The sequence below is a fragment of the Mobula birostris genome, chromosome 10 (assembly GCF_030028105.1).
Source record: "Mobula birostris isolate sMobBir1 chromosome 10, sMobBir1.hap1, whole genome shotgun sequence".
Classification (NCBI taxonomy): Eukaryota; Metazoa; Chordata; class Chondrichthyes; order Myliobatiformes; family Myliobatidae; genus Mobula; species Mobula birostris.
In genome coordinates this window covers 113,827,706-113,840,152 of record NC_092379.1, presented here as the reverse complement: position 1 = coordinate 113,840,152, position 12,447 = coordinate 113,827,706, and the positions used below count along the sequence as shown (strand labels likewise).

Below are 12,447 nucleotides of genomic sequence, written 5' to 3'. Positions count from 1 at the left end.
AAGACATTAAAAAGGGCTCGCCCGAAATCTAACTGCGAGGAACATCAAAGGTCTGTTTGAATCAAAATTTGCATTTGCTCTCTCTCTCTCCAATGGCACAACAGCAATTACTGCGAACTGTACTAAGTTGAACTGAACTCTGCGTCACTTGAGACTGATCATTTTACCCCCAGGCTGCATTAGATCTTGATTGATTCCTATTATCCTAGTTCTGTGTACATGTGTGTTTTATCATTGCTAACTTGTTGCATTTATATCCTTACAATTAGAGCACTGTGTTACTTACTTCTTTAATAAAACTTTCTTAGTTTCAGTAATCCAGACTCCAACTAAGTGGTCCATTTCTGCTGGTTTGGCAACCCAGTTACGGGGTACGTAACACTTGATATTTATTTTTTCTATTTCTTTTTAAATTTGCACAGCTGGTTATCTTTTGCAATTGGTTGTCCACCCTGTTGGTGTTGTCTTTCCTCAATTCTATTATGGTTATTGAATTTATTGAGTATCCACACAAGAAAATGAATCCCATCATTGTAATATAGGGACTTATATGTACATTGATATTAACTTACTTTGAACTTTGAATTCAGTACAACAGTACATTGAGTTAGTACAAGGTAAACAACAACAGAATGCCGAATAAAATGTTCTAGTTACAGAGAAAATGCTATGCAGGTAGACAATAAGATACAAAGTCATAATGAGGTCGTGTGAGGTCAGGATTCCATCTACATCGTTCCTGGGAGATGTTCAATAGTCCTACTGAAGTAGGGGGAGGAGGGTGACCTGACAGAGGACGACCATGGTGATTGAGTCTCTGGTGCAGAGCCTGGTTCTGTGGTGCAGAAGGGAAAGAGGAAGATAAGGAATGCAGTAGTCATAGGGGATTCCATAATGAGGGGAACAGAGATGAGGTGGTGTCAGCCTGATAAAGATACCCCCACGGTGTATTGCCTCCCAGGTGCCAGGGTACGGGATGTCTCGGATTGTGTGCAGAGTATTCTGAAGGGAGAGGGTGAACAGCCAGAAGTCTTGGTACACGTTGGTACCAATGACATAGGTAGAAAAAGGGAGGAAGTCCTGAAGAGACAATTCAGGGAGTTTGGTAGGAAGCTGAAAAGCATGAACTCCAGAGTAGTAATCTTAGGATTGCTGCCTGTGCCACATGCTATCGAGCACAAGAATAGCATGATCAAACATATTAATTTGTGGCTGAGAGACTGGTGTAGGGGACAGGGCTTCAGATTCCTGGATCACTGGGGCCTCTTCTAGAGGATGTATGACTTGTACTAAAAGGATGGGTTACACCTTAACCCAAAGGGGTCCAATATCCTAGCAGGCAGGTTTAATAGAGCTGTTAGCGAGGGTTTAAACTAATTTGGCGGGGGATGGGAACTGAAGTGCTAGGGCTGAGAAAGGGGAAAACTGAAATCAATCAAAGATAGCATGCAATAGAGATGATAGAAAGGACAGGCAGAAGATGAGGTAAAATCACAGCCAGTGGGATGAGTTACAGGGCAATAGAGGCGCGGTGCAGTTAAAACAGAAAGCAACAAATACTGGACTGAAAGTGTTGTATTTGAATGCACATAGCATAAGAAATAAAATGGATGATCTTGAAATTTAGCTACAGATTAATAAGTATGTCATTACGGTCATCTCTGAAACTTGGCTCAAGGATGGCTGCCATTGGGAGTTGAATGTCCAAGGTTATACAGTGTATCAGAAAGATAGGTCAGTAGGCAGAGGCGGTGGTGTGGCCCTGTGTATAAGAAATAATATTAAATCATCAGAAAGGGATGACATAGGATCTGAAGGTGTAGGGTCTCTATATGATCGAGTTCACTTTGAAATTTGAGAAGGAGAAACTAAATTCCAGTGTGTTGGTATTTCAGTGGAATAAAGGAAATTACAATGGCATGAGAGGGGAACTGGTCAAAGTTGACTGCAAAGGGACACCAGTAGGAAGAACAGCAGAGCAGCAATGGCTGCAGTTTCTCCGAAAAATGAGAGAAGTGCAAGACAGATATATTCCAAATAAGAAGAAATTTTCGAATGGAAGAAGGACACTACCGTGGCTGACAAGTGAAGTCAAAGCCAAAGTTAAAGCAAAAGAGAGGGCATACAAGGAAGCCAAAGCTAGTGGGAAGATAGAGGATTGGGAAGCTTTTAAAACCTTGCAGAAGGAAACTAAGAAGGTCATTAGGAAGGAAAAGATGAATTATGAAAGGAAGCTGGAAACAACTAACAAAGAAGATACTAAAAGATATTTAAGTATATAAAGGGTAAAAGAGAGTTGAAGCTAGATATAGGACCAATAAAAATGAGGCTGGAGATATTGTAATGAGAGATGCAGAGATGGCAAAGGAACTAAATGTGTATTTTTCATCGGTCTTCACAGTGGAAGACATCTGTAATATACCGGACATTCAAGAGTGTCAGAGAAGTGAAGTATGTGTAGTGAAAATTATAACTGAAAAGGTGCTTAGGAAGCTTAATGGTCTGAGGGTGAATGAATCTTCTGGACCTGATGGAATGCACCCTCAAGTTCTGAAGGAAATAGCTGGAAAGATTGCAGAGACTTTAACAATGATCTTTCAAGAATCGATAGGTTCTGGCATTGTACTGGATGACTGGAAAATTGCAAATGTTACTCCACTATTTAAGAAGGGTGGGAGGCAGCAAAAAGGAAACTCTAGACCTGTAGTCTGACATCAGTGGCTGGGAAGTTGTTGGAATCGATTGTTAGGGATGAGATTATGGAATACCTGGAGGCACATGACAAGATAGGCCAAAGCCAGCATGGTTTCCTGAAAGAACAATCCTGCCTGACTAACCTACTGCAATTTGTTGAGGAAATTACAAGCAGGGTAGACAATAGATGTGAGGTACTTGGATTTTTCGAAGGCCTTTGACAAGGTGCCACACATGAGGTTGCGTAGCAAGGTAAGAGCTCATGGAGTTACAGGGAAGTTACTAGCATGGGTGGAGCATTGGCTGATCAGCAGAAAACAGACAGTGAGAATAAAGGGATCCTATTCTGGCTGGCTGCTGGTTACCAGTGGAGTTCCACAGGGGTCAGTGTTGGGACCACAGTTTTTAACATGTATGCCAATGATTTGGACTATGGGATTAATGGATTTGTGGCTAAATTTGCCAATGATACAAAGATAGGTGGAGGAGCAGGTAGTGTTGAGGAAATAGAGAGCCTCTAGAGAGACTTACATAGTTTAGGGGAATGGGCAAAGAAGTGGCAAATGAAATACAATGTTGGAAAGTGGATGGTCATGCACTTTGGTGGAAGGAATAAACGGGCAGACTATTATTTAGATGGAGAGAGAATTCAAAATGCATAGATGCAAAGAGACTTGGGAGCCCTTGTGCAGGATACTCTAAAGGTTAACCTCCAGGTTGAGTCGGTGGTGAAGAAGGCGAATGCAATGTTGGCATTTATTTCTAGAGGTATAGAATGTAAGTGCAGGGATGTGATGTTGAGGCTCTGTAAGGCACTTGTGAGACCACGCTTGTAGTATTGTGGGCAGTTTTGGGCTCCTTATTTTAGAAAGGATATACTGACATTGGAGAAGGTTCAGAGAAGATTCACGAGAATGATTCCAGGAATGAAAGGGTTACAGTATGAGGAACGTCTGGCAGCTCTTGGGCTGTATTCCCTGGAGTTCAGGAGAAAGAGGGGGTTATCTCATAGAAACATTCCAAATGTTAAAAGGCCTGAACAGATTAGAGATGACAAAGTTATTTCCCATGGTAGGGGTGTCTCGGACAAGAGAGCACGAGTTCAGGATTGAAGGACATCCGGAAGACTGGAAGAATTGGATCTGCCCATGATTGAATGGTGGAGCAGACTCAATTGGCCGAATGGTCTACTTCTACTCCTGTATCTTATGGTCTTATAATAGTAGGACAGAATCTGCCCTTAAGAGCAGCAGTATATGCTTTCAGGCTTTTGTATCTGCTGCCTGAAGGGAGGGGCAGTAGAGTGAATGTCTGAAGTGGCTGGGGCTTTGATTATGCTGGCTGCTTTGTCAAGGCACTGAGAAGAGCAGACAGAAGCAACAAAAGAGCAGATTCTCCCTAAACTTCTTGCTGCCTTGGAGAAGTCAAGGCCATGTGCAAATAAGGTTAGACAGCTGAATACTTGTCTCAAAGACAGAAAAGGGTTTCATGAGTACTGGCACAAGTATTGGAATAAGGCAAATTGTGTTGTTGGAACAGGCAGCATTTGCCCAAGCAAAACAAATAACTAGCGCCTGTCAGAGCTTTAAATTAAGTAGTCCAATAGGATGGGGGGGGGGGCGGGCAGGCAGGATTCTTGCTGGGGGGAAATAGAGAATGTTAAAGAGTAAGTGATAGTTCAGTAAATGATAGTAATTGCTAATGCCAACTAGAATCTGTCGGGAAGAAACAGATGTTCAACATTCAAGGTTCAAGATTGTTTATTGTCATTCTTCAGTACACAAGTGTAAGGGAGAATGAAATGTTTGTTACTCCGAATCTAAAGCAGCATCAAGAATGCAATCAACTTAAAGAACACAATTAAAAATACAATGAATATAAATATAAAAGATCATAATATGCAAATTAGTGTTATATACAGTACGTAGATTGATTGTACGTAAGTACATAAAGTGACGCAAGGTGATGTATATGTAGTGATGGCGTGTAGGTTAATTGGTGGCGGCTTGGTGGATGTAACTGTTTTTGAATCTGGTGGTCCTGTTTTTGAATCCGTGCAGCCTCTTCCCTGATGGGAGTGAGACAAGCAGTCCATCAACAGGGTGGGAGGGCTTCTTCATGATATTGCTACCATTTGCCAGCACCTTTCTGTATATACATCCATAATAACTGGTAGGCTGGTAGAAAATACACAAATCTGGGAATAGCTCTATTCTGGGTCAGGGCAGGGATAAACACAAACAAGTCAAAATAGGTAAAACTCTGAAAAATCTGAATGCTTTTGGAACAGGACAAATAAATTATCAGCATCAGTAGAAATCAATGAGAAAAATCTTATTACAGAGGCACAGTTTGAAAGTGTTCTAGGTTAGGAATGAATGATTCAGTGATTTTTAGCATTTAAAAATATAGGCAAAAATGAAAAAGAGAAGCAATGGCCCTGATAACAAAGATTGGGATAAGGGTAGTAGAACGAAAGGATCAAAGCTCAGAAAATCAAGAAGCAATATCAAATTCACATGGAGCTTATGGAAGAAAACAAGGGGCAAAAGCCCTTAATGAGAGCTACTGAATGTTCCTAAGGGTGCGGCCAGCTGAAGGGCTGAAACAATAGGAAGTGTTTGTATCTTCACACTTAAAGCTCCTTTTCAGTTTCCCCTTATCCCACAATTGCTTTTCATTTATAAGCAGCAAATAATTTAGGAAATTACTTCCTAGATTTCTGCTTATCCTAAACAAACCTGCACTTTTTCGTCTTTCTCTCACAGGTGCCCAAGAAATGCAACCTATCCAGGCTTGGTGTAGATGAATAAACAGCCAATAGTTCAGGCTGAGACCCTTCCTTTATTCTGTCATCTTCCTCCTTCCTTTCCGGGACTGAAGAAGGATCTCAACCAGAACCATCATCTGTTTATCCCTTTCCATACATGCTTCCTGACTTGCTGAGTTCCTCCAGCAATTTTTTTTGTGTTGCTTTGGATTTCCAGCATCTGAAAACTTTCTCATGTTTATGCCAGAATATGTAGTCACCCAGAGTCACCAGGATACATTGTGAATAGTTTAGCTTGCTGTGTGATCTGTATGTGGTGAGATATTAAACATAACTGGCCTACCACCAAGATAACGTGCAAGAATGGCAGACAATCAAACTCGGTAGAAGATAGGATTGCATGTGATTTTTACTGTGGAAGACACAGACAAGAATATTCAAGAGGGGAGTTCACAGAAGGCAACTGATGGCTGTACCCAATGAAATAATTTGTCTATTATAATTAACAAGCTCAGTCATGGCTCTAGGCTTCATAGTATCCAGGTCATCTTCAAGGAGCAGTGCCTCAGAAAGGAGGTGCCCATCATTAAGATCCTCCACCACCTAGGACATGCCCTCTTCTCATTGCTACCATCAGGACAGAGGCACAGAGCCTGAAGATGCACACTCAACAATTCAGGAACAGCTCCTTCCCCTCTGCCATCTGATTTCTGAATGAACACTGAACACATGAACTCACTGCTTTGTTTTAAAAATTTTTTTGGCACTACTTATTTAATTTAACTATTTAATATATATAGATACTTCCTGTAATTCACAGTTTTTGTTTTCTCTCTACTATCATGTATTGCATTGTACTGCTGCCACAAGGTGAACAAATTTCACAACATACTCTATCAGAATCAGGTTTATTATCACTGGCATATGACGTGAAATTTGTTAAACTAGCAGCATCAGTTCAATGAAATACATAATATAGAAGAGGGAAAAAAGTAATACATAAGTAAATCAATTACAGATTACATATATTGAATAGATTTTAAAAATGTGCGAAAAACAGGAATACTGTATATTAAAAAAGTGAGGTAGTGTCCAAGGGTTCAATGTTTATTTAGGAATTGGATGACAGAGGGGAAGAAGCTGTTCCTGAATCGCTGAGTGTGTGCCTTCAGGCTTCTGTATTTCCTACCTGATGGTAACAGTGAGAAAAGGGCATGCCCTGGGTGCTGGAGGTCCTTAATAATGGGCGCTGCCTTTTTGAGGCATCACTGCCTTCTATGCCGGAGATATTAAACCTGATTCTGATTTAAAATTTGAAGCATATGCATTTCTGCATAAAAATAGTAAGCAATCACCTCAACACAGAATCATGGACTTACAGCACGGAAACAGAATATTCAGCCCAACTCATCCATGCTGACTGTGCTGCTTAGCAAGTTAATTGTATCTACCCATAACCCTCTAAATCTCTCCTATCCACATCCTTATCTAGATGGTTTTTAAATGTTGCTAAATGTGCCCACCTCAACCACAACTTCAGGCAGCCCATTCCAAATACACGCCACTTTGTATATGAGGATACTGACTCTCACGTCCATTTTAAATCTCTTGGCTCTAATCTGTTGCCAGACATGCTCAACTTGCTGCTGCCATAGTGGCGGATAGCCAGTGTTCAACAAGGCTTGCTGATGTGCTCAGCATCAGATTACCAGTATTAGTAACCACTAATCCTTGAGAATAGTGATGGCATCACACAGTATGAATCTTCTGTTCTCTCTAGAGATGGCAGCGTTCATGACCTCGGCTCCTCTATTTTGTCTGTGACCTTGCTATTGCCTATTTGCTATGCTATACACCTCCCTACACTGTACTTCACCTGTCACTTCTTTGCTCATTAGACTTGCCTCTCCACCTACCTTTGTAACATCTGCAAACTTGGCTGCAAAGCCATCAATCTCAATTTCCAGATCATTAAAGTATAATATGAAAATTAGCGGACTCGACTCTGGGACTTAGAGACTATCTTTACCGCGCCCATGGTTTGTTCTTCATCAAATTATGGTATTGCTTTGCACTGCTGTAACTATATGTTATAATTATGTGGTTCTGTCAGTGTTAGTCTTTGGTTTGTCCTGTTTTCTGTGATATCACTCCAGGGAAACATTGTACCATTTCTTAATGCATGTATGCATTTCTAAATGACAATAAAAGAGGACTGAGTGTTCTCATAATCTAATCTAATCTAAAAGCAAATATGTAACACTGAGGCTTTATAAGAGATTGGTCAGATTGCATTTGAACTATTATGAGCAGTTTTGGGCCCTTTCCCTAAGAACAGATATGTTAGTTTTCAAGAGGATGTTCATGAGAATGATTCTGGGAATGATAGGGTTAATGTGTGAAGAACTTTTGATCGCTCTGGGGCTGTATTTGTGGGAGTTTAGAAGAACTGGGTGATCTCATTGAAACCTATCGAATATCGAACAGCTTAGATAGAGTGGATGTGGAGAAGACGTTTCCTATAACAGAGGAGTCTGGGACAAGAGGTCATAGCCTCAAAATAGAGATGTCCATTTAGGAAAGAGATCAGGAGGAATTTCCTTATTCCGAGGGTGATGAATCTGAGGAATTGACTGCCACAGACAGCTGTGAAGGTCAAGTCATTTGGGTATATTTGAAATAGAGGTTGATGGGTTTTTGATTAGTCAGGGTGTCAATGATTACAGCATGAAGGCAGGAGAATGAGGTTGAGAGGGATAATAAATCAGCCATGATGGAATGGTGGAGCAGACTCAATTGGCTGAATGGTCTAACTTTGCTCCTGTGTCTTACCATCTTATGATCTTATCATATTATGATCTCTGCCTCCAAAGGGTTCCTTTACCTTATGCTTAATAACCTATATTAATTCATTATGCAACAGCCAATCCAGAATTGTCTTTTCCCTAATGGACTCCACCCCAAGTTTTTCTTAAAAGCCATTTTATATGGATTCTATAAATTCCTTCTCTTGCGATCCAGCACCAACCTGATTTTCCCAATCTTCCTGCATATTGAAATCCCACATGACCGTCATTACATTTTTCTTTTAATAGGCCTTTTCTATCTCCCATTGTAATTTGTACCCCACATCCTAGCTACCATTTGGAGGACTGTACATAACTCTTATCAAGGTCCTTATACTCTTGCAGTTTCTTAACTCTACCCACAGAGGTTCTACATCTTCCAATTCTAAGTCACCTTTTTCCAAGGATTTGATTTCATTTTTACCAACAAAGCTACTCCACTTACTCTGCTAACCATCCTGTCCTTTTGATATCATGTGTAAAGGTTAGCTTTATTTATCAAACGTACATCAAAACATACAGTGAAATGCATCATTAGCAACACAGCAAGTCAGTAAGGATTGTACTGAGTAGCCTGCAAGTGTCACCATGTCCACGGTGCAAAATAGCATGCCCACAACTTACTAACCCTAACCCTATGTCCTTGGATGCTAAGCTCTCAGCTATGATCTTCTGTCAACTATGATTTGAGATGCCCACAATGTCATAACTGCTAATTTCTTTTTCTTTTTAAATCTTTTTATTATATATATAGGAAAAATAACATGAGTACATCGAAGTAACAACACTTACAATGCCTCAAAAAATAACAATCATCTTAAAGATTGAAAACAAAATTTTGTGATAACAAAAAAAACCTACTGAGCAGAAAAGTGAGAAAAAAAAGAGAACCCATTCGGTGTACAACCCCGGAGCCATGCGTCATACAAAAAGCTTCTAAAAATAAATATCAAACCGCCAGCAAGAAAAGAAAATCGTAACTGCTAATTTCTAACAGCACTACAAGATAATTTACCCTATGTTGTATACTGCATGAATTTGAATGTAGCACCTTCAGTCCTGCATTCATCGCCACTCTTTTCAATTTCATCCCCATGTTGCCTGAAGTCAAATTCTTATCCCTTTCCAAACTGTATTACTCTTTATTCTGGAGACACCTGTAACCTCTCCTGCACTCTCCTGCCCTTGTCCACTATCCATTCTTTTCCAAACAGTTGGACCCATATCTCCCCACCCACCCCACTATTTATTTTAAATCCCTATCCACAGCCTTAGCTATGAGATTCACCAGGACCATGGTGCCAGGATGATTTCCTCCTTCACCAATACTGGTGCCAATGTCCCACAAACTCATACCATCTCTCTCTTACCAGTCTCTGAGCCACACATTTAACTCACTGATCTTATTAGCCCTGTGCCAATTTGCACGTGGTTGAGTCAACAATCCATCGATTATTATCTGTTTGGTTCTATCTTTTAACAAAGTCGCTAGTTGCTCAAATTCCATCAGCAGATTCTCTTTTCTCTTTTTTTCCCTACATCATTGGTACTTGCATAGACCACGACAACTGGAGTTAACCCTTCCCACTACGAATTCGTCTGCAGGTCAGATGAAATGTTCCGAATGCGGGCATCAGACAGACAACACAGCCTCCGGAGCCTTCAGTTCTTGCAATGGAGAATTGTGTCTATTCCCCGGATAATACTATTCCCTATTACAATAATATTTCTCTTCTCTACCCCTTCCTGAATGGCTCTCTGAACCATGGTGCCATCATTTGGTTACTCATTGTTCCTCGAGCTCCCACTGTCATTCTCACAGGGAGCCATAATCTCAGACCTTTTGGCAAACTCAAGGGCTTAATCTCCTCCATCACTACCTCTTGGATCCCTTTACTTACTTCACTCATAGTCACACCCTCTTGTCCCTGGCCATAGACTGAATGTGAAGTAATTAATCTAATGGACGTGACTGCCTCCTGAATCAGTGTCCAAGCAACTCTTCCCCCTCCTGATGCATCACAGATTCCAGGTCATCAACTTTGAGCCCGAGTTCATCAAGCAACCAATACCTGCTGCGGATGAGATGATCGGGATCTGCAATGGGGTCCACCAGCTCCCACATCATCTGAACCAGCATTTTTCAGATACATTTTGACCTATTTTAATTTATGTTTGGTTTCGATTGCTTATTTTCTACTGTGGCCAACTAGGTGGTAAGATATTCATTGACAGGGAAGGGAAGTTGTGGGACTCTTGGCATATCAGACCTTAGGGGTGAAATGACTGATATTACAGTAAACACACACAAAATGCTGGAGGAACTCATCAGGTCAGGCAGCATCTATGGAAAGGATCACATTTTTTCTGGCGGTTAGGCTTTAATTGTATCTGTGCCATCTGTGTGTATATAAGTGGCATGTTAGACGGTCAACAGGTAGCTCACGTTGTTTAGTCACCATCCTTTTGTTTTATCATGGTGGATCAAATGCAGCAAACAAAATTGCTGGAGAACATAGTCAACATGACTGTTTCAAGGATAACAGGCAACCCTTATGATCCACTGCTGACTGCCACACAGGAGTGGCATACTCACTCTGAATCATACATAGCACAATTCAGAGTGAGTATACAGTGAGCGTACATTGTTGCCAATGGCATCTTGTGCCAGACACTGTTTACTAGTTTTGCAAACCCACACTTTCACACTGTGCATGAGAAAGAACAACTGAAATATTGCCACCTTCTCTGAGTGGAGAACATTCATAAACCGAATTACACTATAAGGGATAGTAAACGCAATGATGTTGCGCGTAATTGTGATGGAAATTCAAGGTCACAACAGTTGGCAATGCAGTCTTTACTCTGCTTTGAAACTAGAGTGGCAATTGCAGCAAACAATAGACTGTTTTACAATGAAGTACAGATCATTTGTATTCTGTGACAAGCTGAGGTTCCTGTAGAAGAATTGCTCTCTGAACATGAGTCAAATGAATTCTGACTTAGCACCTTTCTCCTTTCTTTTCTAGCCAATTGCTTTGCTGTGATCCTTGACTGGTCATTTTTCCAGTGAAGTTGCCTTCTCCTGGGGAATGCTGACTGCCAGTGAAACGCGCAGATGCCTTGTCGCCATTGCAGAAGACTGGCATCTGGGTCTCGCATCTCATTAGCAACTTGAACAAGTTCAAGAATCCTGGATTGAACCAAATACTTCTACAATCATTGCAAGAGCTGGCAGTTAAAAAGAAATCAGCAGCCACGCAGTGAGTAATTCATAATAATCTTGTGCCACAGTAGCATAGCAGTTAGTGTGATGATGTTACAGTTCAAGATGGAGTTCGGAGCCCAGTTCCAATGTCATCTGTAAAGAGTTTAAACATTCTGCCTGTGACCATGTAGGTTTCCTCCCACAGTTCAAAGATGTACCGGTTAATAGGTTAATTGATCATTGTAAATTGTCCCACGATTAGGCTAGGGTTAAATCGGGAGTTGCTGGGCGGCACAGCTCAAAGGGCGGAAGACCCTATTCTGTTTCGTATCTCAACAAATAAGTTTCAAAACAATTCTTCATGCTGAATGCACGAGGTCAACCGAACAGCTTCAAAGAGTTTTTTCACCTGGAATGGTGGACTCCAGTTTGGCTCTACCAAAGCGTATCGTGCTCTACATGCAGATTAACTTAACAATTTGCCTCCTCCTATTTCTAGTGATGCAGTTTGGATCTGAAAGAAGCCCTTCATTTCTTTACAGGTGCAAACAATGCACCTCATTATCTTATCCCGTTCTCAAACAAGGACTTTCAAACATTTTAAGCAATAATAAACATCAAAGCATTATAGTTTCAAAATCTGATTATAAAAGGTTCAGGTGTGTATGTATAATTTTTCAAAGACTGTAACTACAATATTACTAGTTTTGTTTTGTAGACAGCTTTAAGATTAATCAAGTCAAGCTCTTTATGCTGGAATAAGCATCTAGAAATCAGGATTGAATTTCTGACATATCATGTTGGGCTCATGATTTTTCAGGCTGGATCTTATCAGGTGTATTTTAGCTTCACATCAGCCATTTATGGCGTCTCATGGGCCTTCATGGATGGCTAAGTATGTTGACTAAGCAGGTGCCAGTATTTCTACT

General features: G+C 40.7%; 1 protein-coding gene across 6 annotated transcripts in view; it reads right to left on the bottom strand.

The window, feature by feature from the left end:
* Nucleotides 1-12,447, bottom strand: part of tenm1 (teneurin transmembrane protein 1) — an 802,783-nt gene that overhangs the window by 592,811 nt on the left and 197,525 nt on the right. For 3 of the 6 annotated variants that reach the window (XM_072271295.1, XM_072271297.1, XM_072271298.1), the window contains exon 4: nt 6,323-6,357. The exons of 2 other annotated variants lie outside the window; for them this stretch is intronic. In XM_072271295.1, the coding sequence (XP_072127396.1) occupies nt 6,323-6,357 (35 nt within the window). The remainder of the gene's footprint in view (nt 1-6,322; nt 6,358-12,447) is intronic. One more of the 6 variants, XM_072271300.1, reaches the window with a different exon arrangement.